We start from the raw sequence: 27,704 nt of genomic DNA, 5'->3' as shown, positions 1-27,704 counted from the left end.
TTCAGCACAATTAAACCTCTTTAATACAAGCAAGTCTTCAGTCTTAATCACCTGCCCCAACAGGTGAGGGAACGCCGCGGGGCTGCATCTTCCACAGTGAATCCATGGGGCCATGTCTCCTCCATCTTCCCCCAACTCCACTCTCAGGATGGAGGGCCAGGCCGGGGAGGTAGCTGGCCAGGCCTGGCACTCAGCCCTGACGAGGCAGACAGCAGCACTGGGGCGGGCTGGGTGGCTCCCTGTGCAGGCCTCGGCCACTTCACCTGTCTCCATATGGTGCCCACCTCAGCAGCTGACCGCTGGTTGTGCGTGTCCAGGTCGCTGGGTCCTGAGGCTGCGCAGTGGGGTGGCTTGCTGGCTCTGGTTTCTTATTGCTGGGTCTGGGGGCTGAGGGCAGACCCTGAGGACACCCAGGTCATGCACAGGCGCCCGGTGCTCAGCAGGGGAAGCGGGAAGGAAGGAAATGGGGGGTGAAGAGGGAAGGGGCCATTTTCCCTGTCCCTGTTGCCTGGAAACCAGGTCCAGGCCAGAACTGTGGGCTGCTTCTCACCAGCCCCAAACCTTCCAAGTTACAGGGAATCCACCCCAGCAGGGAGGGGGTGCCAGGAGGCTGCAGGGAAGAGGGTGACACTTCAGGTTGGGCCCCTCCTTGGCCAGCAAGTAAACCAGGGCCAAGGGGTACGTTTCCTGTGTGTCCATACATATATATGAGCGTCTGGAGGCCCCAGGCCCTGGGTTGAAATGCAGGGGAAAGGGAGAGTAAAATCACAGCTTTTGAACAAGTGGTCTGGAAGTTACTGGAAAATTCGGTCAAGTATGAAAACAGAACAAGACCTAGCTTATATATATATGTATTTTTTTTTTCTTGGAAGACATTCTCTCCTTCCTAGGGTTCCCTCAAAAGGACAACAGTGGCAGGGTTTTGTGCCTGTGACTGCCACGCTAGACAGGGTGTTGGAGTTGGGGTGTGGGAGGAAAGGGTGGGGCGCATGTGTACCGGGAGCTAGGACAACAAGTAGAGGCACAAAACTGGTCTCACCCAAGCACAGGGAGCTGAGAAGGTGGGAGGCGGGCCTCGGCTGGGAAACAGGGAGCCCAGACCCCTGTCTACACAGCCCTACGCAGCAGTTGCCAGATAGGGGGAGCCAGGGCGAGCCAGGATGGCTGGCTTTCTGGGGTCCCCGTCACCACACAGGTGGGGCCAGGCCAGAGGACAGGCCGGGGCAGGAGAGGCTGTGTGTGCCTGGGGCTGTCGGACAGAGGACGAGGCAAGAATGAAGGCTGCCTCTAATGTTATATATTAAAAATATCCATAGTTTTTGTGCAGAAAATTCCATCATTCTCGTGGGAGCGTCACCCGGCCTCCCGCTGGGCCCCGGAACAGCCTTAAAAGAAAGATGGTGGTTCTCCTACTCGAGAGCTGAGGAAACACCGCTCTGTCTTTATGGACCTTGAAAAATGGTGACCCTTTCCCTCCCCCCAATCTCTTCCTCCCGGCCGTGGCCCACCTGGGCAAGTGTGGAGATGGCAGAGGCCTTGGGTGGCTGGGGCATGGCTGTCACTCATGCCTCCGCTTGGAGGGTGGGATGAGGTGTGGGGGGAGGTCAGCGGGCAGCTCGTGGCCCTCCAGCTTGACCTTGATGAGGTGGTTGGCCAGGGCAAACTCCTCGTCGTCCAGCAGCCCATCCTTATCCACGTCGGCCAGCTTCCAGATCTTCCCCAGCACTGTGTTGGGCAGCTTGGACTTCACCATCTCCTTCTTGGCGTTGGCACCAGTGATCTTGCCGTTGACAGGCGACAGGGTGTAGAAGATCTCATCGTAGGTGGGCTTGTCCTTGCCCACCACCCACTCCACATCATCGATCCCCTCGCCCGCCCCCTCGCCATAGCCGTGGCCAAAGGGCCCATTCATGGTGCCGTCGAAGGCGCCGCCCTTCACGGCCTGCGAGGGCATCAGGGACTCCTCCTGGCGCACCATCACCATCAGCCGGGCAATGTCGTTGGCCAGCATGTCGTCCACGGTGTCCAGCAGCTTGGGCTTCAAGGCCTGGAACTTGCTGAAGTCCTGGGTCTGCAGGAGTTCCTGGGGGAGGGGGAGGAAGGAGAGGCCTGGGAACAGTGGCCTCCAGGCTCCAGGTGCGTCCCAGCTTACACACCAAAGTGAGCCGCAGGGGGCCCCAGAAGGCCCCCCCCACCCCTCCCCTCCCCCCCCCCCCCCCCCGCCCCGCAGGTAGGTAGGTAGGTGCAGTGAGGATTCCCTAGGGGATGCCTCAGAGGGCTTGGCCCAGCCTGCCCCACCCTCTCCAGATGAGTCACCACATTCCACCGCTCCAGTCAGTGCCCGGGTCAAGTCTGATTTGGGAGGAGGGCAGTGACTAACCCAACTGCTGCCCTATGGGGAGGCCCATCTGCCCTCCCTCCCCCAGAGCTGGGATTCCCTCTGTACTCTCCAGCCCAAGGAGGACACTCGTGATGGCCACCCCCGACCATACCTGCATCTTGCGGAGGCTGGGGAAGTCCCCGGGGGAGATCTGGTGCTCCCGCTCGATCTTCTGGTAGATGTCGCCCAGGTTGTTCACCAGCTCTTTCTTTTTGCTCTCTTTACCAAAGACGTTGGGCATCTCCTTCTTCAGAGAGCTGATGATGTAGGCATGAACCTGGGAGGAAAGGCATGGGGAGTCATTACATTTGCTTGGGGTTTGCTCTAGCTACCCCAGGGTCTTTGAGGTTGCTGCAGGGCGCCAGCTGCTCCTGTCAGCCAGGCTCAGAAGCTGCTGCTGCCATCACAGAATCCCACTGGCCCGAGGGACAATCCTGGCTTCAAGGGGCGTGACTATTCTCTGGCAGCGGGGTGGAGGAAAGGAAGATGTGCTTGAAACAAGACAGACGCCCTGGAACAAGTCAAGGGGTAACAAACCCCAGCTTAGCTTGTCAAGAGGAGGGGCCACTAGCTGGGCATCAGGAGGGCCCCTCAGTCCTCACCTACCCTGCAACTGGAAATGGAGCTTATCCTCACCTGAGTAAGCCTGGGAGGCTCAAAGCTGCTCAAGGGCCTGGCAACTAAGCTCAGAAGCTTAGACCCAGACTGCTATAGCAGCCCTGTCCCAGCTGCACTGGGAGCCAGCAGACTGAGGAGGGGAGCAGTGCCACAAAGGCTTTGTCTGATAAATTTCCACGCCCTGCTTGGACATTAAGGGTGGGACATCTCCATTGCCCTTGGAGGGTAAGTCATGCAGACACCCCAAAGTAGCCCAGCCTTCAAAATGTCTCTGTCCAGCCACAGAAGGCTTCAGTCAATCAGCTGGCCTCTCCTACGACCCACGGCCAGGCTCAGCCCATGTAAAGTCCCTTATCTAGCCTAGGTAGCATCCTGACCTGAAGCAGAGCAGTTTCTGGCTCATCCTGCCCACCCACCCTTCCCCCCTCTCAATCTAGGGATTCCCAGGGCTTCTGGGGTGGGTGGGTGGGGGCTTGTGGCTCATTGCAGAAAAAGGAAGGAAATGGCTATATAACAGCAGGTATGGAGGCCATGGGGCTTTCCAGGAGTGGTGATTCTGGGTGCCCGCAGGACAGACACTACAATGCTGACGCCAATAGGCCAGCCTTCGGTGTCCTGTGCTCTGTCCACCCCGGAAGGAGGCCGGTGGTGAGGCTGGGCAGTGCTCTGTAGCTCCCTTGGCCAGGACTGCCCATCTGGTTAGGCCATCCTCAGTCCTTTGAGACTCTGGGTGTCACGTGGGACCAGGGAGCACCAAAGCCTCCCTCCCACCTCAGGCCACTAGGCAGAGGCAGGACCGGGTGCCTGCTGACCCTGCTGCCTGGCACTGAAGAGCAGTGCTCCCCAGCAAGGCCATCCTTGATCCTCAGGACCACTGAGCAACCCAGGTGACTCGCTGCTACAGGCACAGTTACTGCCAAAGCTGTGGTTTACCCTTGTGCATGACCTGGGAAGCTGTGAATACCCTGTCCTTTGTGGCCATCTCACCCACGAACAGGTGACTCACAGGCCTGGCCTAGGACTGGACTCAGCTCACAGGACAGGCAAAGATTTGACCACCTGAAGGGAGACTCAAGAGGCCAAAGCCTATTCACAGGCTCAAGGGAAGTTCCTACTCAGTCTCCCACAGGTGAGACTCCAGATGCATAGCGACTCATGGCTCTGAGTCCTGTGTGTGGAGAGCTCAACCATCCCTTCGTCATTCAACCAGGAGAGAGCCCTCCAATGACTTATTCGGTAGGCTGATGACTGGCTATTTGGAGGGGGCACCCACGGCCCCTCTGTGTCTGAAGGACCCAATGGAGTAAGCGGCCTTCATTTCCCAGCTCCTGTCCACCTTGGCTGAGCACTGAGGTTCCAAAGCCATGAATGGGTACCTGTGGGCCTGGCCTCCCATGGAGGGCAAAGCTGCGTGGGCAGCTGCCACTTCACAGGGTCTCTGGGCTTCAGCTCCTAGATCTCTGGGCCACAGGCTGGCGGCCATCTCAGCAGTAGCTACTTCCTGTTCCAGCTTGAGCAGTAGCTCCTGAGACCTCCTCACCCCTCCTTGCAGCAACGGTGCATACCACGGGGACAGTGCTGGAATGGGGGCAGTTTGTGTCACTGGTATTAGCACACTTTAGTGTACAATAAGCCCCAGAGAGGAAGCCAAGCAGCTCACTGAACCCCACTACTGTGGTAACTTCCGGTGTGACATTGAAAGCCAAGCTCATGGTTTGAGTCTTCCGTGACCTAGGTGAGGCATAAACCCCAGATAGGACCAGGCTGAAGAGGCGGTGGGGGAGGGAGGAGGGAGATACCAGAGTTAAAAGTAGGCTGCAAGTTGGGTGAACATGGCTCACTCCTGTAATCGTAGCTACCCTGGGAGGCTGAGATTGTGAGGATAGGAGTTAGAGGCTAATCTTGGCAGAAGAGTCTATAATCTAGAAGACACTTTTGTTAACAGAGCTGGACATGGTACATGCTCTTGTTATCTAAGTTACCTAAAATAAGATTTCAGCCAGGTGCACCTTGGCAGGAAGCAGGCCTCAAAATGTAACAAACAAAACTCAGGGTTTAGCGATAAGAACACCTGCTTAGGAGCCGGGCATGGTGGCTCACGCCTGCAATCCTAGCTACTCAGGAGGCTGAGATCTGAGGATCATTGTTCAAAGCCAGCCCCGGCACTAAAGTCTATGAGACTCTTACTTCTAATTAACAACCACAAAACTGGAAGTGGCGCTGTGGCTCAAGGGGTAGGGTGGTAGCTTTGAGCTGAAGAGCTCAGGGACAATGCCCAGATCCAGAGTTCAAGTCTCAGGACGGACAAAAAACAACAACAAAGAAAAAACACTTGCTCAGGAAGAACAAAGCCTGAGTTCAAACCCCAGTTCTGTTGAGCACACGCACATATACATGCACATGTGCAAATATGCACATACACACAAGCTTCTAGCAACATGGGAAATGACCCAGCCTTGGCTGTAGAGCAGTCAGGGAGGTAGAGTGCCCAGGTGCCATCCGGTAACAGATAATCTCAACAGGGTACCTTGGCCAGCCTGGCCCGCTTGATCAGGTCGTTGAGCTTCCTCAGAGCAGCATTTCGGGGGAGTGACTGGATGTCTTTGAAGAGATCCTGCTCCTCAGCCTCAAAGAGCTTCCGGTTGTCAGGGATGAGCAGCGGGTGGGACCAGAAGGAGCCGATGTAGACCCGGACCACCTCGGGGGTGTTGATGATCTTCCCCAGGGACCACATGAGGGCCCCGTACACCCGCATCAGCTGCTGCGTCTCGATCTGGTCGGCCTTGTTCAGCACCACACGGATCTTGTCCTCGTGGTTCTTAAGGGCCTTGATGACCTCTGAGAACTCATCTGAGATGTCCAGCTTGTGGGCATCGAACAGCAGGATGATGCGGTCCACGCGCTCAGCGAACCACTCGAGAACAGCTGCAAAGTCATAACCTGGGGGGAGAGAGGGCAGAGCTTAGGGGCTCTGGTGCAGGCCGCTCATTTCTAACTCAGTCTGGAATCTCCGTGCCTGAGGTTGCAAGTTAGTTTCTAGAATGTTCTCGTCCAGACAGCACAGTCACCAGAGGGAGGATCATCAGGTCTCCCCAATTTCCAAACCACCTGAAGCACCTTGTCCACGCTGCCTGTGACGTGGATAGTCATTCATATCAAGCAAGACCCAACAGCATGCAGGCACTGGTGGCTTACGTCTGTAATCGTAACTGCTCAGGATCTCAGTTCAAAGCCATCCCAGGCAGGAAAGTCGTGAAATTCTTAGCCAAAAGTGGAGGTGTGGCTCAAGAGGTAGAGCACCGTAAACTGGGCGCGGTAGCTCATGCCTGTAATCCTAACGACTCTCAGAAGGCTGAGATCTGAGGATCATGGTTCAAAGCCAGCCCAAGCACTAAAGAACGTGAGACGCTTATCTTCAATTAACCACTAGAAAACGGGAAGTGGGGCTGTGGCTCAGGGACAGTGCCTAGGCCCAGAGTTCAAGCCCCATGACCCACAAAAAATAAACAAATAAATAAATAAAAGTGGTAGAGCACCAGCCTTGAGTGAAAAAGCTAAGGCACTCAGGCTCATGCTCCTTGGACAGTAGAGGCAAAAACAGCAGCACTGGTAACTGCAGGTGGCCTTGGTCTGTCCCGTGCTTACGGTGAGGCTCCCTTGAAAGTCTCAATCATTTTCTACAACAAGGGTTGATGAGCCATAAGCTAGGGACCAAAGCTGGCCACACCACAGCAGCAGCAGAGTTCAGCTGAGGTTCCACAAAAGCATGAAGGTCTGCAAAGCTCTCAGAAGAAAATGTGCTGGCCTCTGCTCCGCAAGCAGCCCTCAGGCAGCCTCAAACCACTCACTTCCCCTTTGTAGTCACACACGCTTCTCTAAGTGACAGTGGGTGAACGGGCAGACCTGACCCCCTAACCCTTGTCCTATGCTTTCTCCCCCAATTTAGCCCCACGTAAAGCCAACCAATGAAGTGACCCGTGCCATCTGTGACACAGACTAACTGGAACTTCCCCCTCTGACACCAGTTTTAGCTGAATTCACAGCTCACAGCTTAAGAGTAGATTTCGTAGTCTCCCTTATAACATAAGTAAAAAAAAAAAAGTGAGGCTGGGAGTTTGGCCTAGTGGTACAGTGCTTGCCTATCATGCATGAAGACCTGGGCTTGAGTTCTTGGTACCATATAAACAGAAAAAGCCAGAATGGTGCTGTAACTCAAGTGGTAGAGCTCTAGCCTTGAGAAAGGCCTAGGACAATGCTCTGGCCCTGAGTTCAAGCCCCAGGACTGGCAAAAAAAAAAAAAAACAGAGAAAGAGAAAGAAAAAAGAAAAGAAAAAGAAAGAAGAAGTGACCTTCTGGGCAGCCGCAGCCATATGTAAAAAACAAAGTGGATTCCCTACTTGTCATCATGCACTAATAGCAACTCAAAGTGGGCCAAAGACCTCAACATCAAACTCAAACTTTGAAACTATGCTAGAGAGAGCAGGAGAGACATTAGAATTTATAGGTATAGGCAGAAACTTCTTAATTAGAGTCCTAGGGACTCAACAGTTAGAAGACTTGACAAGTGGGCCTACATCAAAATAAAAAGTTTCTGTACAGCTAAGGACACAGTTACCAAACTAGAAAAATAGCTAAATAACTAGGAAAAGATCTTTGCGAGCAATATATCAAAGGCCTAATATCCCATATATATAAGGAGCTCAAGAAACCAACCCCTCCCAAACCTAATAAACCAATCACTAAACGGGCAAGGGAGCTAAGAAGAGACTTCTCAGAAGTAAGAATGGCAAGAAACACATGAGGAAATGTTCATCCACTTCTGGCCGTAAAGGAAATGCAAATCAAAACAACTCTAAGATTCCATCTCACCCTAGAAAGATTGGCCTACATTGTGAATTTCAACATCAATAAATGCTGGCGGGGATGTGGACAAAAAGAAACTCTACTGCACTGTTGGTGGGATTGTAAACTAGTACAGCCACTCTGGAAAGCAGCCTGGAGGTCCTCAAAAAACTAAACATATATACCGATGATCTAGCCACACCACTCCTATGCATCTCCCCTGAACATCATGAGACAGGATATGACAAGGACACCTGCACAGCCATGTTCAGTGTGGCACTATTCAAAACAGCCAGGATATGGAAGCAACCCAGATGCTCCACAACAGAAGAGTGGATCCAAAAAAAATGTGGTGCCTATACACGATGGAATTTTACACAGCCAGTAGAAAAAATAAAATAATGTCATTTTCAGGAAAATGGATGGAACTAGAACAAATCATGATAAGTGAGCCAAGCTCAGAGAGACAAACAGCACATGTTCTCTCATGATATGTGGAAGTCAGATCTAAAATGTACTGGGAATCAGTTATGAATTTCAAAAAAGTAAAATAAAATAAAATGCACTGGGCTATGACAAATTATATAGTATTCTAGATACTCATATGCAGTGAGACCCAAAGAAGATAATCTTAGGAGAGAATCACAAAGGCACAATGCGTAAATGCCTCTTCATATTTATATAAAATACATACTGAAATAAACTCCACGATATGCAAACAAAAGACTTATTTTTTCTGGGCCAGGAGTTTGGTCTAGTTGATAGAGTGCTTGCCGCCTAGCATGCACGAAGACCTGGGTTCAATTCCTTGGGACCACATATATAGAAAAAAAGCCAGAAGTGGTGCTGAGGCTCAAGTGGTAGAGCTCTGGGTGAGAAAACCCAAGAACAGTGCTCAGGCCCTGAGCTCAAGCCTAGGACTGGCCAAAAAAAAAAAAGTCTTATTTTTCTTTTTGCTTAGTTTTTGATAATGATTCTGTTTACCTTATACAAGTGCAATAGTAGAGCTTACTGGATTTTTTTTTTTGGGGGGGGGCCAGTCCTGGGGACTTGAACTTAGGGCTTGGACACTGTCCGTGAGTACTTCTTACTCAAGGTGAGTGCTCTGCCACTACTTGAGCCATAGTGCCACTTCTGGCTTTTTCTGTGTAGGTGGTATCAAAGAATGGAACTCAGGGTTTTGTGCATGCCTTCATACGTGCTAGGTGAGCAGTCTACCACTAGGCCAAACTCCCGGCCCTCACAGGATACTGATGGAAGTGAACTATGCAACTCGTGTTTGGAGATGGGAGGGTGGGACAGAGAGAATGAGGGCACAGATGACCCTGTATGACAGGAAATGTACTCATGACCTGAGTCATGCAATTGTAATCCCTCTGTACATCACCTCTGTAATAACATTTAAAAAGGGGGGGGGAGGGGAGTGCGCGTGCACACATGCGTGCACATGCGTGCACACACACACACACACACACACACACACACACACACACACACACACAAAACGCTGTTTGTTTTTTTCCCCCCTGAGGATTGGAATGCAAATTAAATGGTAGGAGCTAGAGTAACCACCTTGGGCTCAAAGATCAAAGCTGTCTGTCAGATTGACTGATAACATTTTCATATAAACTATCAGATCTGGGGCCGGGAGTTTGGCCTAATGGTAGAGTGCTTGCCTAGCATGCACAAAGGCTCGATTCCTCGGTATCACATATGTGGAAAAAAGCTGGAAGTGGTGCTGTGGCTCAAGTGGCAGAGCTCTAGCCTTGAGAAAGTCCAAGGATAGTGCTCAGGCCCTGAGTTCAAGCCCCATAACTGGCAAAAATAAATAATGGATCAGATAATCGATCAGACAGATGACTTAAGCCAAGGATTTGTTTTGGAGGTACGCAGCATGGTTACCTTTACATATCATCAGTTATCTCTACATATATGGGGTGAAATGTACATTTCTTTCCTTTTGCTTACTATCAGCTGTTCCTGCCTTCTCTCTCCTTCCCTCCCTCCCATCACCGCCTTTGAGTTGCTCGGGTCACTTAAATCAATGCCAGGGAAGCTGACATTAAGCCAATGACTTTTGGGTCTTGGTAACAGTGTCCTAGATAACAATATGCCGCTTCAAAATGTTTCCATTCATTGCTCCCCAAAGTGAAAATTCTCTATCTCTTCCTTAACAGGAATACTCAGGAGAGAGGGGAAGACCATGGGAGAACACTGGGCTGATGGTTTGGGGGAGCTTAGGTTAGCAACCCCTAAGATGCCAGTGCCTCTCAGTGTGAATTTAGATAAGCGTCCATGTCCCTGGACCTGGTTGTTTCATTTCGTGTTGTTTTGGTCTGTCATGGGGCTTGAACTCAGGGCTTAGGCACCGCCCCTGAGCTCTTTCATTCAAGGCTAGTTTAGTATTCTACTACTTTGAGGCACAGCATCATTTCTGGTTTTCTGGTAGAGATAAGAGTCACAGGCACCGAAGCTGGCTTTGAACCTCACTCCTCAGACCTCAGTCTCCTGAGTAGCTAGGATTATAGGCATGAACCACTAGCACCATGCTTGGTTATCTTTTGTTTTAATTTTGGTGCTGGCTCTGGGGCTTGAACTCAAGGTCTAGGCATGGTCCCAAAGTTTTGTGCTCAAGACTAGTGCTTTACCACTTAGATCCCCAGAGCCACTTCTTGATCCATCTTGATAGTTAATTGGAAATAAGAGTTTTGTAGGGGCTGGGAAGGTGGCTTGGTAGTAGAGTTCTTGCCTAGCATACATAGGTTCGATTCCTCAGTACCATGTACACAGAAAACGCCAGAAGTAGTGCTGGGGCTCAAGTGGAAGAGCTCTAGCATTGAGCAAAAGAAGCTTAAGGACAGTACCCAAGCCTGAGTTCAAGCCCCAGGACTGACAAAAAAAAAAAAAAATGTTTTGCAGACCTTCCTATCTAGGCGGCTGTAAATCATGATCCTCAGCTCCCAGCTTCTTGAGAAATAAGGATTACAGGCGTGAACCACCAACACCCCACTACTTTCATTATTCTCAATGTCCACAAGCCCTGGGCCACCCCAAATGTAGGCCAGTCTTTTGAATATCCACTAAGTACTTCCCAAGAGCCCCTGAGGAAAGAGGAGAAGCTACTCCTGCAAAGAAAAGTTTAGGACACTGCCAAGCTACTGGTCCAAGCCAGGCTCTACCTGTTTTTCAGAGATAAGAGTCTCTACCCCAAGTTTTCCTGTCCTGGCTGGCTTCAAACTGCATTCTCAAATCTCAGCCTCCTGAATGGCTATGATGATAGGTGTGAGCTGCTGGTAGCCAGCCCTTCCCGACTTCTGAGCTGCACATTCTCCACCCGCACTAACTCCTCTTCCCAGGAGGGACCAGCATGAAATGAGCCAGGTGAGATCCCAATGGCCTGGAATTCCATGGCCAATTGGGAATTCAGAAGGACAAATGTCCAGCCTGCCTCAGAGGTCAGAGGTCAAAGGTTGGCTGTTGCTCCTGGCACAGTCACTAAAATGTATAGAAAACTCCATTTCACCTCTCTGGCAACAGCACAGGCAAAGTGGCAGTGGTCTTATGGAGTAAAGGGGTATAGGAGCAAAAAGAGGAGGGCTGTACTTCAGTCCCACTTGCCTTCCAGGGACGCTGGTGGAGCCTGGTTTGAGGACAGAGTGCCCAGTGTCAGAACACCTGGATCAATACCAGGAAAGGTCACCCAGCTTACAGCTACCATCACAGGCTGCTGGTGACAAAGTACAAGGCCCTGGGGCACTCTGGCCCCAGCAGATGCTGGGAGAGCAGGGAGGTACCAAGGGACTGAAAAGTCAGCAGAACACCGGAAGGGGAAGGCAGCAAGAGCAGGAGGGAAACAGGGCCACAAGGAGGCTACTGCCCTGGGCCCCAGGCTGCACTCCTGACCCCAGCACCATCCTCCCTGGCTGGCCCTGGGAGCCTCTAGGAATGCTGACTCAGGACCAGGAGGCTCCTCGCTCAGCCAAGGGAGGCCCGGTTCCTCCCCTTCTCAAACTGTTAGGCTGTACAAGGCCAAGAACTAAAAGGAATCCTCACAGCTGGAGATGCACCGAGGCCAAAGCCCAGTTGCTGGGAAGGGGGCATGGACTGTACTGGCCGTGTTGGCTTTGGACATGTGGCTGGGACAGCGCCTGGGGAGCTGAGATCACCTTCTGGCCCCACCCTGTAGCCTCACTCTTTCCCCTCTGGTGTCAGGGGACCATGAGAATGTGAGGAGAGAGGAAAAGGAGGCTGCCTCTGAGTGTGGTCTCCTAACCAACCCCAGCCCCACCCATTAGTCCAGTTCCTAGCCAACACCTCAAGCTGGGTCAAAACAAAATGGAGCTAAGTCCATGTTTTGCAGGTGAGTAAAATTTCCTGTTTATTATGGAAAGTGTTCAGCATTTTGGTGAAAGGGAGACACACGGCTGGCCAAGTATAATCACAGGTCACCTAAAGGGTCACAGCACGCAGGGCTGTGTAGACATCAAGGGTGTGACAGTGTGGCTGCAAGCCAGAGCTCCTCAACCCACCATCCCTCAGTGTTCTCAGAGGAGCCTCTGTGGCTCAAGTGACCATACTGCACAGTGGCAGTAGGTAGTGCCAAACAGTGGTCCATTTGGCTGGGCTCAAGCCCAGGCAAGGTGGCCAGTGCTCAAGCAGCACCCAAGGCAATGAGCTTCCAGGCTTTGGGACACATCATGTGTCCAAGACAACAGCAATTCTGCAGAGTGGCATGCTTGGTGAGAGAACAATGCCCCTCAAGACAGGGGCATACACAATGTTCTTTATCTGGTTCAGATCTCTACAAGACAGTGACTCCTATTGCCACCAAGAACACAAAGCACACCCAAGTGCTGGGGGCTCATGCCTGCGATCCCAGTTACTCAGCCCAGACAGAGAAGTCCAAAAGATGCATCTCCAACTAAAAACCAAAAGGCCAGAAGTGAAAGTGTGGATCAAGTGCAAGAGTGCCAAGTTTTGAGTGAAAAAGCTAAGGATAGCACCCTGGCCCTGCGTTCAAGCCACACTATTAGCATAGGAAAAAAATAATAAAAGAGCATAGAGCACAGCCAAAAGCAGTGGGTTGGAAAGAAAAGACCACCCTAGAGGAGGGATCTTAGTGAAATGAAGGCACAGCTAGCATAAGGGACCAAGAACCAGTAGGATGAGACTTGCATCTGGGAGTCATGCCCCTAAATGAAATGAGACAATCACAAGAGGACACATTCAGGCTCTTCCACCTGAATGAGGTGCCTAGGTGTCAAATGCAGAAAAAGTGGGACAGAAGGGCAAGAGGGCAGGGATTAGTAATTAATGAGAACAGTTTCAGGTTGGAAAGATGGGAAAGTACTGAGATGGAAGTTCTGGCTGCACATATGCCTTCCATCACCGAACCCACACTTGACAATGGGGACATTGCTGGACTCTGGTAGTTCAACTTTAATCCCAGCTACTCAGGGGACTAAGATCTGAGGATTACAGTTCAAACCTACTCCAGGAAGACAAACCTAATTATCTCCTGTTAACCAGCAAAAAGTTGGAAGTCATGTGGCTCAAGTGGTAGAACATCAGCCCTGAGCAAGAAAGAGAGCAGTATTATAATACGTACATATTATATGTAACGCTTATATAAATATTTACATTTTGTGCTAGTCCTGAGGCTTGAACTCAAGGGCCTGGGTACTGTTCCTGAGCTTTTTTTGCTCAAGGCTAGAGCTCTATCACTTAAGCCACAGATCCACTTCCATCTTTTTGGTAATTAATTGGAGAAAAGAGTCTCACAGACTTTCTTGCCTGGGTGGTCCTCAAACGCTGCTCCTCAGGTCTCCGTCTCATGAGTAGCAGGGATTACAGGCATGAACCAGTAGGGCCTGGCTGCTAGCATATTTTACCACAATTAAAAAAGAAAGGTAGGCAGGAGTTTGGCCTAGTGGTAGAGTGCTTGCCTAGCATGCAAGAAGTCCTGGGTTTGATTCCTCCATACCACATACACAGAAAAAGCCAGACGTGGTGCTGTGACTCAAGTGGTAGAGTGCTAGTTTTGAAGAAAGCCTAAGGACAGTGTTCAGGCCCTGAGTTTAAGCCCCAGGGCTGGCAAAAACAAAACAAAACAAAAAAGGTAGGAGCTGGGAGTTTGGCCTAGTGGTAGATTGCTTGCCCAGCAGACACGAAGACCCGGGTTCGATTCCTTGGTACCATATACATAGAAAAAAGCTGGAAGTGGTGCTGTAGCTCTAGCCTTGAGAAAACCCAAGGACAGTGCTCAGGACCTGAGTTCGAGGTTCAGGACTGGCAAAAGAAAGAAAGAAAGAAAGATCATAACTACTGTAATCATAACTGTAATCATAACTACTCAGCAGGCTGAGATCTGAGGATTGTGGTTCAAAGCTAACCAGGGCACTAAAAAGTCAGTGAGACTCATCTCCAGTTGATCAGCAAAAAACTGGATCTGAGGATCATGTTTCGAAGCCAGCCTGGGCAGGAAAGTCTGTAAGACTCTTATTAACTACTCAGAAAAGGCTGAAAGTGGTGTGGAGGCTCACGTGGTAGAGCATTAGCTTTGAGCAATGAGAGGCTCAGGGACAGAGTCCAGGTCCTGAGTTTCAGCTGCAGGACCAGCAATAAATAAATAAATAAAAGGTAGAAAATGTCCCAAGCTGCTCTGAGCAGCCAGGGAAAATGGCTACATAGGTGACACTGACAAGATGTGAAAAACACCAGAAGCAGTGGCTCTGCTTCAACTGGGCCTCGTCCAGGCTTGCCTCCTCCCAGAGACCCAAATGTCACCAGACTCAGCTGGCCTGCCTACAGGTCTGTTCTGTTCTCTCCTCCCCAGACGGGCTGGCCATGCATCTTGCCAGTCCAGCCGTGGAAGACACAGCTGCTCCACGGGCTCCACCGGGCCCCAGCATCCTCCAGACATAGGTAGTTCCTGCAGCTGGGGAAAATGGCTTCATACATTCCACAGCTTTCTAGAACATGGAACAATGGAAGGTTTGTCTCCACCAGACTCTTGTTTCCTGCCATTCAAACTGTGTGGGCCTCAGCGTTTCTTGCCAAAGTGTTTCATGACACACTCTTCCAATCTGTGCAGGAGCTCAGGAGAGCAGAGATGGGAGCTAGGAGTAAGGGGCACTATGAGGACATGTTCCAGAGGTCCCCACGCTGGACTTGGGGAAGGCCTTTCCAAGTAGCATAGAGAGTAGAGTAAAGGAAGAGGCCTCCCCACCCCTAGGCATTCACCCTAGAGGAAGAAAGACCTGTATGGGCCACCCGCTACACAGCTTTATTCATGACTACCCAAACTGGATACAGCAGAGCCCAGTGGTGAGTGCTGAGATCAATCGGGTAGAGCACAACCTCAGGAAGGAAGCAGCCTGGTGCAGGAGGGACCCGATCCCCAGGCTGGGGATGCAGCCCAAAGTATGCTTGCCTGTGACACACAAGCCCCTGGTTTTTGGGTTCCATGCCCAGAACAACATAAAACCCGATACTGAAGGAGCTAACACCTGACACTCCTAAACACACAGGTGAATTTCAAAAGCATCAGGATTAATCAAAGCAGATGGACATAAAAAGCTCCAAGCTGTACCACAAGTCTTAGGGACAAATGTCACTTTGTTGCCTGGGATTGGAAGTGAGTCACTGCAAAGGAGCATGGGAAATCTTTTGGCTGAGGGGAAATCTTTCCATTAAGGTAGTGGTGGTAGTGATAACAGCTGCTTCAAAAAGGGTGGGTCTTGCCAGGTACAGTGTAGCACACCTGGAGTCCAAACTACTTAGGAAATGGAGACATGAAGGATGGAGAATTGAGGGCAGCCCAGGCAAAAAGTTACTGAGATTCCACCTCAGCAAAACCAGCCAAATGAAATAGTTCACAACCACAAACACAGCTCACGTCTAGTGGTCCAAAGCCAGACCAGGGGAAACTAGAGACCCTATGCGATGGTGGGGAGGGGGGCAAAAATCAAAGCAAAAAAATGCCGAGGGAACAACCCAAGTGGCTGAGGTCCTAGATTTGATCCCTAGCAAAGTAAGGGGTGGGGAGGGGGAACAGGCCAGCTACTTCAGGGTCTATAGTCCCAGTACTTGGGAGGTCAGGGTTCCCCTAGGCTACATACGCAAGGAATTCTATGTCAGCATAGTCCATGTCTGAAAAAACTGAAACGGGCTGGGAGTTTGGCCTAGTGGTAGAGTGCTTGCTTAGCATGCATGAAGACCTGAATTTGATTCCTTGGTACCACGTACATAGAAAAAGCTAGAAGTGGTGCTGTGGCTCAAGTGGTAGAGCTCTAGCCTTGAGAAAGTCCAAGGACCATGCTCAGGTCCTGATTGGAAAAGAAAAAAATGGAAAACACACACACACACACACACACACACACACACACACACACACACCTGAAATGGGGGAATCTTTTTTTTTTTTTTTTTTGCCAGTCCTGGGCTTGGGCTCAGGGCTTGAGCACTGTCCTTGGACTTTCTCAAGGCTAGAGCTCTACCACTTGAGCCTCAGCACCACTTCCGGCTTTTTGCTATGTATGTGGGGTACCGAGGAATTGAACCCGGGTCTTCGTGCATGCTAGGCAAGCACTCTACCACTAGGCCAAACTCCCGGCCCGGGAATCTTTTTTTTTTTTTTGGTGGGTTTTGGGGCTTGGACTCTGGGCCTGAGCGCTGTCCCTTAGCTCTCCAACTCAAGGAGCCATAGTACTACTTCTGGTACTCTAGTGGTTAATTGGAGATAAGAGTCTCACAGTCTTGGGGCCGGGAGTTTGGCCTAGTGGTAGAGTGCTTGCCTAGCATGCACGAAGACCCGGGTTCGAGTCCTAGGTACCATATACATAGAAAAAAAAAAAAGCCAGAAGTGGTGCTGAGGCTCAAGTGGTAGAGCTCTAGCCTTGAGAAAAATCCAAGGTTAGTGCTCAGGCCTTGAGCTCAAGCCCAGGACTGGCAAAAAAAAAAAAAGAGTCTCACAGTCTTTAATGTCCCGCTGGCTTTGAACTGCAATCCTTGGATCTCAGCCTCCTGACTAGCTAGGATGACAGGCGTGAGCCACCACGCCCAGCTCTGAAATGGGGGATCTTACCATACATAATGCAGACCTCAACACATCTGACCTAAAAATGAGCCAGGAAGGCAGGGTGGAGAGAGCAGATGGATGGGCACCAAGCCCTCAACTCCACCCTGAACCTCCTTCCCAACAGGCAGCCTGGTGACCCTAGCATGCCACCAGCCTGCCACCCCTGGGAGTTCCCAGTTTCTTCTCTGCAACAGGAAGACAGGAAGTTTTTGCCTCAGATGCTGCTGGGGGCTGGGGAGGTACTTGTCACACCGAGAGCACTTCGTAAATGTTTGCTCTTATTTACACGCTCAGATTCCAATGGATGCGTAGGCAGGGATGGCTTCAAAGGCGTGAAAATGGCTGGTACCCCAAATATAAACTGAACATTTGCAGGCACTTGGGCCAGCTGCTCCACAGCCCGCCTGCTGCTCACAGCCCAGGGAACAGGTGCCAAAGCAGGCACAGCCTGGTACAAAGCCTCCGGGGGCAGAGCTGGCGCACCCCAGCACTCCAGTGGAGAATACGGCCAAAGGGGCCATATGCCCAAGAATGTTCATAGGGGAGTGGGGGGTGCTGAAGACCTGAGAGCAAACGAGGGGTGCATGGGGGCCGAAGGCCTGAGGGAGGCTGGCTGCCTAAAGGGAAGCTAACCTGAGGGTAGTCCAAAAAACAGTCAAGTCTGGGAAATTCTGAGAGTCAGAGCCTTGAGTGGATAAATTCTGACACTTGTTATCAATAACCCCAAAGAGACTGTCCTCTCTTTCTCTCTCTCTCTCTCTCTCTCTCTCTTTCTCTCTCTCTTTCTCTCTCTTTTTGTACCAGTCCTAGGGCTTAAACTCAAAGCCTAGGAACTATCCTTGAGCTTTTTTTTTTCCCCTCTCTCAAAGCTAGTGCTCTACCACTTGAACCATGGCTCCACTTTTGGCTTTTTGGTGGTTAATTGGAGATAAGAGTCTCATGAACATGGGCTGGGAGTTTGGCCTAGTGGTAGACTGCTTGCCTAGCATGCATGAAGACGAAGGTTTGATTCCTCACTACCACATACATAGAAAAAAAGCCAGAACTGGTGCTGTGGCTCAAGTGGTAGAGCTCTAGCCTTGAGAACGCTCAAGGACAGTGCTCAGGTCCTGAGTTCAAGCCCCAGGACTGGCAAAAAAAAAAAAAGTCTCATGGACTTTCCTGCCCAGGCTGGCTTCAAACTGTGATCCTGAGATCTCAGCCTCTTGAGGAGACACAACTACAGATGTGAGCCACTGGCATACCTGGCTAAGAGGTTCTTTTTCCTGTCAGTGATATAATCAACTCCCAACCACTCAGCTCTTCTAAGAGCAACCCAGGACTTGACACTTCTGGAATTATCTGTGCTGCAGACACTCTAAATCCAAGAGGAACATACCAATGGGCCTCATCCAGGCTTGGAGCCACCCTCTGGAGCCTGCAGAACACTACATGCAACTATCCCAGAAAGCATCAGTAGTGGTGGGTGGATCAGAGCTGGACAGAGCGCAATCCCACTTTACCAGGCTTCAGGCCTGGTAAAGGCATGGACAGGAGTCTCAGCCTCCGGCCTACCTAACTATGAGAATCAGGCCAATTTGAGCAGACCCTATGGACCAAAAAGTAAGAAGGCCAGGGATCCACGTGCCCTGGATAGCCCTAGGAACACTTTCTAGTTGCAGGCAGAAACAGGGACAAGGATGAGACATCACTACTGCTATTCAAAGCCCTGTCCACTTCCAGGGAGTCTAAGCCTGGCTGGTAGCTAGCACTTCAAGAAGCCCAGGCCTGCACAGGACCAACCTTGCAGGGTACAAGGCCCATCTGGCCCCATCTGGAACCCCACCCAGAGCCTGTGTCATCAGAGCTCATCACCCAGTGTTCCTCAGCCTGCTTCCTCATCTCAAGGGCAGTGGTTTCCTGACAGACACAGCTGTGGGACACGAGTGGGGCATATGCACGGGGCCATGAGGGCAGGAATGCAGGTCTCCATCTCTTAATCCAAGCTGAAACCAGCCTCCTGTTGTCATTTTCTGTTGGGGCGGGGGGCTGGTACTTGGGCTTGAACTCAGGGTTTAGGCACTCACTGTCCCTTAGGTCTTTCACTGAAGGATGGCGCTCTACCACTGGAGCCACAGCTCCATTTACAGATTTTTGGTGATTAATTTGAGGTAAGAGTTTTATAGACTTTCCTGCCTGAACTGGCTTCAAACCACAATCCTCAGATCTTTGCCTCCTGCGTAGCTAGGATTTCAGGTGGCAGCCATCAGTGTCTAGTCTTGCACACATAACTTCTGTGGGGTAAAGTGAGGTAGTAAAGTCACAGCTTGGCTCACAGTCATACAGTGATACTGCGGGAAGTCCACTGATCTTGCTAAGTACACTTCCTGCCACTGCTCATAGGGAAGACCCTGCTCCCAGGACCAAAAGACTACACAGGTGCCCATGACCTTGGGGCCTACGGCAGTGGCCTGGCTGGCCCCAGCTGCTCTCTGAAATGCCCTTTATCAGTCACACGGGCATGAACATGAATGCTGTCCCTATAGCCAGCCACCTTTCTCTGCTGACAAGAGAGAATGTTATCTTTAAGGCCACTCAGAAGACTAGTACAACTGACAAGAGCAGGCTGGGAGCCAGTGGTTCATGTCTGTAACTCTAGCTACTCAGGGGCTGAGATCTAAGGATCGAAGATCAAGGCCAGCTTCAGCAACTCAGCAGGAAAGCCTGTAAGATTCATCCCCAAGAAACTACCAAAGTGGGCTGGGAAGGTGGCTTGGTGGTAGAGTGCTTGCCTAGCATGCATGAAGCTCTGGGTTGGATTCCTCAGTACCACATAAACAGAAAAAAGCTGGAAGTAGTGCTGTGGATCAAATGGTAGAGTGCTAGCCTTGAATGAATGAAGCCTAGGGACAGTGGTCAGGCCCTGAGTTCAAGCTCCAGAACCAGCACAGAAACAACTAAGCAAAGAACAACAACCAACAACAGGCCAAAGCAAGACCCTGACACAGCCCCTTCTCTTCCCTGCAGCAACTCTCAGAGGTCCTGACAGCCTGCCAGTGTCCTGACTGTTCCACCCACAGGCCTACCTTATCTTTATTTTTCCAAACACATATTAAGGACCATGGGAAAGGGAAAGAAGTTGGGAGGGGCTGGCAGACTGGGGATGGAGGCCAATGTAATTAGCAAAACTAATGCTCCTGCCACTTTGGCCATTTCCAGGGAGCAGGGAGGCTGCCGGTAGCAATGTGTGCAGCTCACCCAGACACATGCTCCCTGGCTGGAGGGAAACACCTGCTCTTCATGCTGCCAGCTGTGGGAGCCCGAACACATTGCCCTGTTCTGACTTCCTCTGTGCACAGGGGCACAGAGTGACTAACTGGTGGGTGAGGTCTAAGGAAAAGCGACTCCTCCTCCTCCCACACCAGCACCTCTAAGAGGTGGCATGCAACCATAAAGCACCCCACATCAAATCCTAACTTGGTAACATCAAGTATGACATAAAGCAGGACTTCCACAGCTAGAGAAGGAAAGGAACAGTCTAGGAAAACTGGGTTTGCTTACCACTTCCCAGCTAGTCTTCTACACACCCAGAGAGGATGTGGCCAGGAAGCCTTCTGAGGCTACAGGGGCCTACCAGAGCTCACTTGCCACCCCATTTGTCTCAAGGAAGCTCACTAGGCACACCTGAGGGTCTCTTGCAGGCTTGCAGCAACATGTGTATTTGTATTGGCTCCCTGAGGGCTGGGTGGCCTGGGACACCAGTGTCCCTTCCAATCCCAATGAAAGGTATGGTTGAAGCAGGAAGTGTGGTTCAAGAGTAGAGGGCTTGCCTAATATACATGGGATCTAGGTTCCAGCCCTAGTTTCAAAACAACAAAAAAAAAAGAAATAGAAGAAAAACCACATTGCCAAGGTTACTTAAACATCACTTAGTTGCCTGTCCAATCACATATGTACACTGCCATGTACTCTCCCTATCAAGAAAAGAAGTAGTCACATGCCTGTAATCCTGGCTACCCAGGAGGCTGAGATCTGAGATACGCTCAAGGTTCAAAGCCAGCCCAGCAGAAAAGTCTTTTTTTTTTCTTTTGCCAGTCCTGGTACTTGAACTCAGGGCCCAGCCTGGCAACGGTTCTTGGGCTTCCTCAAGATTAGCATTCTACCACTTGAGCCACAGCACCATTTCTGGCTTTTTCTGTATATGTGGTACTGAGGCATCAAACCCGGGCCTTAGTGCATGCTAGGCCAGCACTCTACCATTAGGCCAAACTCCTGGCCCTCAATGAGATTCTTGTCTCCAATTAACCACCAGAAAACTGCAAGTGGTGCTGTGGCTCAAGGTGGTAGAGCACTAGCCTGAGTTCTGTCTTCATGTACTGGAGTTGCTGGTTGTTAGTTGTTGGTCATGGGGTTTGAACTCAGGGCCTGGCCACTGTCTCTGAGCTTCTTTTGCTCAAAGCTAGCACTCCACCACTTCCAGCCTTTTCTGTTTATGTGGTACTGAGAAATCAAACCTAGGGCTTCATGTATGCTAAGCAAGCACTTTACCAATAAGCCACATTCCCAGCCCACCCCATCCTTTTTGCTTTAGTTATTTTCCAGATAGTGTGTCTTACTTTTTTTGCCCAAGTTGGCTTCAAACCTTTTACCTAGTCTTCCTCACAGCTGGGAATATAGATATACCCCACTACAACCAGGTTATTTATTGAGATGGGGGTCTAACTTTTAGCCAAGATGGCTTCAAACTGTAATCTTAATCTCTGCCCCCTGAGTAGCTGGTGTATCCCATCATGCCTAGCCTGAGCTCTTTTTCATGAGACATCAAGTCATAGGAATGCCAAATCCTTCATACCACCCATATCTTCACTCAGGCTCTGCAGACCACACAAGCAGAGGCATTTTGGCCAGATTAAGTCTCTACCAGTAAGCTATTGTCCCTTATCAGACTCTGTGTACACAACAAGCAGCAAGCTGTTAGAGCCTCTGGTCAGTCAACAGAGGTCCAGAGACCTTGGGCCGGAGGCAGGTATAAACTCCCATAAGTGGGAATTTCAGAGTAACTTATTCAGTTTCTGGTCTTTGTTCTGGCAAGTAAGAGCTTTGGCTTATCAGGTATTTTCTTAAAACCTGAGTGGGAGAATAGTAAAAAAAAAAAAAAAAGAAGAAGTCTGGTCCAGAATGTGGAAGGGATTCCCCCAGCCTGTTACCTTGACTCCTAGAAACACCTAGAAAGCTCTCAACCCAGACCAGAGGCAGTCCCCTGCTTCTAGGGTTGATGCAAGGGCTCCCTGGCTGCTGGCCCCAGTTAGAAGACCCCGCCCCCCACCCCACCACAGCAGACAGACCAGAGGGCAAGGGCCCCAAGACACTTAAGTTAATGATCAACAAACCTGACCACTGGTCCTCAAGTCCTCCTTAAGCTGTGTTCCAGCTCCTGCCAGAAGCAAGGACCGGGCAGAAACTCACACAGGCTAGGCTCATTCTGAACTATTCCTTAAGGCAGTGTGGTATGGCAAGTAGGTTTGGGCCTCTCCTGACCTCTAGGATCAGTGTGGGGGCTTAACTACTCTTGAGAATATGGGGTTGGAGGTGTGGCTCAGTCTGTATAAAGTGCTAGCCAATGAGCAAAGGTGTCAGATACCAAGTTCAAATCCCATCTCTGACCAAAAAGAAAAAAGAGAATGGGTTGTCTTTGTATTGATGGAAATAAAGTTCCATTTTGGATGGATGGGAGTCATCATGAGCAGATTGGACTGAGGCACTAATGCTTAACAGGAAACTCTCGCTCCAGCACAGCCCCTGGGCCCCCAGGGAGGCCACTGGCCAGCAGGAGCAAAGCAAATGTAAGCAAATTTCCAAGCCATAGAAGCTTGCACAGCTCTGCCAGTTTCTCCTTTTGCCTGGGTTGCTCATAATATCTCTGAGCTTATTAGGAACTTACGTGACACTGGGAGGAAAAACTTTTAGGTGCAAACCAGAGCAAGTGAGCCACAGGAAGTCAGAAGCTTTCAAGTCAGTGATGGCAGGAAACCTAAGCACAAGTACTAGACAATACCTTGCCATCTCACTACATGGCTCAGGGGTCCATGTGGCCCTGTTCCAAGCACACCCCTCAAAAGCAGCAACCGTACAGAAGGGACTGTGATCCCACCTTAGCTGCTCTTGATCACCTGAATACAAGGAAGAAAAAGCAGCTTTAGGCTAGCACCCATCATGGAAGTGACAGCAAGCAGTACTGGGACTTGAACTTAGGACCTTCCACTTGTTAGGCAAGTGCTCTACTGCTTGAATCACTGTGCCAGTCTCTTTTGGCACTGTTAGGACATTGATAGGGTCTAGCATTATAGCGAGACCAGCCTGGACTTGAATCCTCCTGTTTGTGCTTCTCTTTGTCAATGGAATGACAAATGTACACTACTCGCCCAGCCATTGTGCCGGCTTGCCTTGTAGCTTGGGAAGCACCACCATAGCTGGATTTGGGCTGAGGTGAATCCTTTCCAACTTTTTATCCAGGCTGGCTTTGAATTATGATTCTTTTGATCTCCATCTTCCTAGAAGCTAGGATTATAGTGTTGAGCCACTGTGCTGGGTTGGATAAACTGTCTTTGTTCTTGTTTTATTTTTTTAAGCACAGGGCTCAAAAAAACCTCCAAGGCAGCTTCCAGTCTATAGTCAGTGACATTACCTACAGTGGTCTGACAATACTAGGTACGAGGCCACCCTGAGGTCAGAGCTTGTTTACCTCTGCTAATGCGCTGTTTCTCTCCAGACAGGATGCCCGGGGTATCGATGATGCTGATGCTGTCCAGGACTGGGTTGGGCAGCTGGGCACACATGAACCTACAGGACAGCAAAATCAGAGGACAGCCATCAGGAGGATTCTCTTGGCTTGATGCCACAAGGAGGCCTGGTTCTACCCAGGCTTCCTTCTTAGAAGCAAAAGACTCAGATCTCCCAGCATCTTACTTTCCATGAGTAGCTGGCAAATTTGACCAGACCCCCTACTCTTTTCTCTCTCTCTCACTCTCTCTCTCTCTCTTTTTTTTTTTTTTTTTTGCTAGTCCTGGGTTTGGATTCAGGGCCTGAGCACTGTCCTTGGGTTCTTTATTTCAAGGTTAGAGCTACACCACTCGAGACTCAGCACCATTTCTGGCTTTTTTTCTATGTATGTGGTACCAAGGAATCGAACCCGGGACTTCGTACATGCTAGGCAAGCACTCTACCACTAGGCCAAATTCCCAGCCCTCTTGCTCTCTCTTTTGCTGGAACCCCAGCCCTCACACATGTGAGGACATTGAGCTGCAGCCCATCTGCTCTGGGAGTGGCGCCTGCAGGCCCTGGCCACCCCCCACTTCCCTCACAAGCACTGTTTCCCCTAGAGTTCCAGAGTTCATCTCCCAAGTTGCTGACTTGTTGGTGAAAGCCGTGTGAGCCTAGGTGACCACTCAGTTCCGATGGGAAACAGAAGTGTGACATGGAGACCTGGCAATTCCATATTAAAATTTCCAACCATTTGGCTGGGTTTTCATACACCACTGAGGTTGCCACTTCTGACTGCTCTGGGGCCAGCTCTCCCCATTCACGGGCTGCGAGAGAAAGGGACAGCCAGGGGGAATGAGCTCATCTGACTCGAGGTGGAGAGGGTCACACCATTCCCTGAGTGAATGTTAAGGCCAATCCAGCAAAAGCCAGGCCACAGGGGAGAAAGGAGACCCCTGAGGGAATGGCTTGGCCATGTGCCTGCCCTCAAGCTGAGCTCTGCGTAGCCCAGAAGAGCAAGGGCTGCCTCTACACTGGACACAGAAAAGGATCCTTGAACACCTTCTCTGAACTCTCTGCAAAAGGTATTGTAAGGAAATGAGGACCTCATTGTCCATAGGACACAGCACCAAGCTGCCAGCAGCAGTTGGTGGTGGGATGGGGGAACTGGGGCTCCTGTCTCCTGGGGCCCCATTCTCCAAGTGACTGGAGGTCTACAGGCTATACTGTCTCCAAGTGTAACAGAGCAAAGGAGCTGAGCCATAGATGAGAAACCTATCATCATCAGGCCAACACAGAGCGTGAAGTGTTCTGAGTCACTTTGTGTCACATAAGGCTTCTTCACTAAAGAGAAGATGACAGAATAGAATAGGGAGCCAGGCGCCAGTGGCCCAAGCCTGTAATCCAAGCTACATGGGAGGCTGAGGTCTGAGATTGCAGTTCTAAGGCAACTCAGGCATCCCAATAAGGATGCAGATTCTATCTTACTACAGGCTGGCCATCCAGTTCAGGTTATGTAATGAGCTTCCATCAAGCATCCTCAGGACTTTTGACTGTTCCCTGACTCTATCCACTCTATCTGATCCTATCTCAGAGAAAGCTACTCAGGAAAAGGAGGCTGGAGAGTCCAGTTCATGACTCAATGGAGAGGCTGTATCAGCCAGAGAAAAGCCCCCTTTGTTGTGCCCTCCCTGGCCGGCAGAACCCGTGTTCCCCACATCCTGACACAGCTCCGGCCCCCAGCTGACAGAAGCATTGCCATCAGTGCTCAGGGACCTTGGGGAGATGGGGCAGAGGCAAGAAGGGAATGCAAGTGATGTCATCCACGTGTCTGTGTCTGACCCACCACTCCCCAGATGCTTTTATTTTTAGGCAGCAGCAGCTGTGGGTGCACAAAGGCCAGGCAGTCTCCCTGCCTTAACTTAATGGGTAACCCTGACAAATCAGCCAGGCCCTCTGACCCTCCGTTTCCTGAACTGATAAGGTAAGGACTATTGAGATGGTGTCTAAAATACTCCTAGCTCTGAAGCTCTAGGTTTCCAAAGACAGGAAATGGAGTCACATGCCCATTTTCTCTTTTCCAAAAAGGTCTATCCTCACAATTAAGAGAACATGAACGGATAGAAGTGAATACAGTGTCAACCCCAAAGTTCTGGATGGAAGCAGAGACCTAATGAGGACACTTCCAGTTACAGGTGCCCAACTTCCCCCAAGACCCATGGCTGCTGGGGCCAATGAACTAGCCACAGGTGCACTGCAGCTAAGGGCTGGCCGTTCAGGAGCATTAGTCCAAAGGGCTTCAGTCAATCCTTACCCTGGCATGCAATCAGCATAAAATATAAAACAGAAGGCCAGGCTGAGATGCCTGGTAGGGACAAAAAGACATATTAAAGGTCGGCTCTGTGCGGGGAAGCATGCTGGCCACGGGCTGGGATCTGGGACAAGCTGGCCCGCCCTGTGTGCTGGACAGTGTCTGGAAAGGAATGTGATGTCGAGGGTGGAGACCTGGAAAGCAGGATTCAGATTTTTTTTCCCTTGGGCTCTTCTCTGACTCAGGCTGCAGACTTTGAAAGGCACGCAGAGTCACTCCTTTAAAGTGGAGAGAGAGGGCAGGGTCTGAGAAGTCCAGAGTGGACCTCCTGGGGCGGAGGCTGGATGCCTTGAGTTCCTTTAAAAAAGTGAGCCTGGGCGGTACAAGTCCCCAGAGAGGCCACTGTGGCTCATTCATAGCTTCGTGAGACTGATTCCCCTGATGGATCATTACTCACATTTTAAAGGGGCAGCCCTCACCCTATAACTGGGGAACACTGAAAGCCAAGTGAGATAAGGAATCTTCTCTCACTCTTCCAGGAAAGGAGGGCCCAAATCTCAAATTTCCTATCAGCTCCCAAAGGCAGCCCTGACCCATTAATAGCTGCGTTTAAAAGAGGTAGGTGTTCAGACCCCATCTGCCTCCAAGGGGCTGTCCCAAAAGTTAGCAGGCCATAGCAGATCTTAATTGTTCCTCCGACACATAACCAAGGCTCCCAGGAGAGGAGAGTGTAAGGTAGACACACACACGCACACACGCCAGCAAAGCCAACAGCCAAAAGTCTCGTGAGTTTTGCAGTAAACTTAAGAAACAGACCTCCATCAGGGAGGAGACGGAAGGGAGTGATTTGAATGAAATCCGTGAGTCAGGCCTGGGGGAGGAGGCGGACACCAGGAAAGCGCGACCCAGTACAGCTCATCTTCCCCAGCAGTTGTGCGGGAAGTGGGACGGGGGTCTGCGGAGGGCTTTGGGAGTTAAACCGAAGATTCTGGGAGGGACAGAAGCCGGAGGAGCGGGCGATGCCCTACTCCCAGAACCCTGTGAGCGGTCGCCTGGAGTCTGGCCCGGGCCCGAGACAAAGGACGGAGGGGGCGACGACGGCCGCGGGAGGGGAGTGGCGGGCCGCGGGGTGGGGGTCCGGGCCCCGCTGGCTTCGCGCGCACACACACGCACCCCGCGCCCCGGGGAGAGGAGTGGGTACCTGTTGAGGAAGGCGTTGCCGAAGGCGTTGAGCTTACGGAAGGGGCGCCGCGGGTCCACGACGAGCGCGTTGCCCGGCACCACGCCCTCGGTGGGGCCGTGCATGACCGCGATGAAGGAGTCCGTGGTGGGCTCGGGCCCGATGCGCATCCCCGGGAAGTCCTGCTCGATCAGGTGGCGGATGAAGGTGGTCTTGCCCGTGCTGTACTGGCCCACGAGCAGCACCATGGGCTTGTTGTCGAAGTCGGCGTCCTCCAGCGCGGGCGAGTGGAACTCGTGGAAGCGGTAGTGCTCCTCCAGGGGCAGCAGCTTCTGCGCGTACAGCTGCCGCAGCCCCTCGGCCACCGTCTGGAAGAGCTCCGGCTCCTTCTTGCGGCGGGCATCCTTGCTGACCCAGCTGAACATGCTGCCGGAGACCGGGCTGGCGGCTGCGGGACGCGACCAGCGGCTGAGGGGAGGCTGAGGGCGCTCGGCCGAGGAGGGGCCGGCCGGCCGGCGGAGGGCGGCGACGGCGGCTGCGGCGGCGGCGGAGGCGG

At 51.3% G+C, this 27,704-nt stretch overlaps 1 protein-coding gene across 1 annotated transcript; it reads right to left on the bottom strand.

Moving 5' to 3' along the window:
• On the bottom strand, positions 1-27,704 carry Ehd1 (EH domain containing 1). The gene is made up of 5 exons (XM_090347431.1): positions 27,170-27,704; positions 23,641-23,738; positions 5,526-5,938; positions 2,493-2,657; positions 1-2,083 (listed from the first exon to the last, which is right to left on the bottom strand). The coding sequence occupies exons 1-5, from the start codon at positions 27,571-27,573 to the stop codon at positions 1,559-1,561; spliced, it is 1,605 nt and encodes a 534-aa protein (XP_090203557.1). The 5' UTR covers positions 27,574-27,704; the 3' UTR covers positions 1-1,558.

Source organism: Megascapheus bottae, chromosome 16 (genome assembly GCF_031878675.1).
Source record: "Megascapheus bottae isolate mThoBot1 chromosome 16, mThoBot2.hap1, whole genome shotgun sequence".
NCBI classification, from domain to species: domain Eukaryota; kingdom Metazoa; phylum Chordata; class Mammalia; order Rodentia; family Geomyidae; genus Megascapheus; species Megascapheus bottae.
Note: the sequence above shows the minus strand (reverse complement) of the source record. Positions and strands in the feature narration are given on the sequence as shown.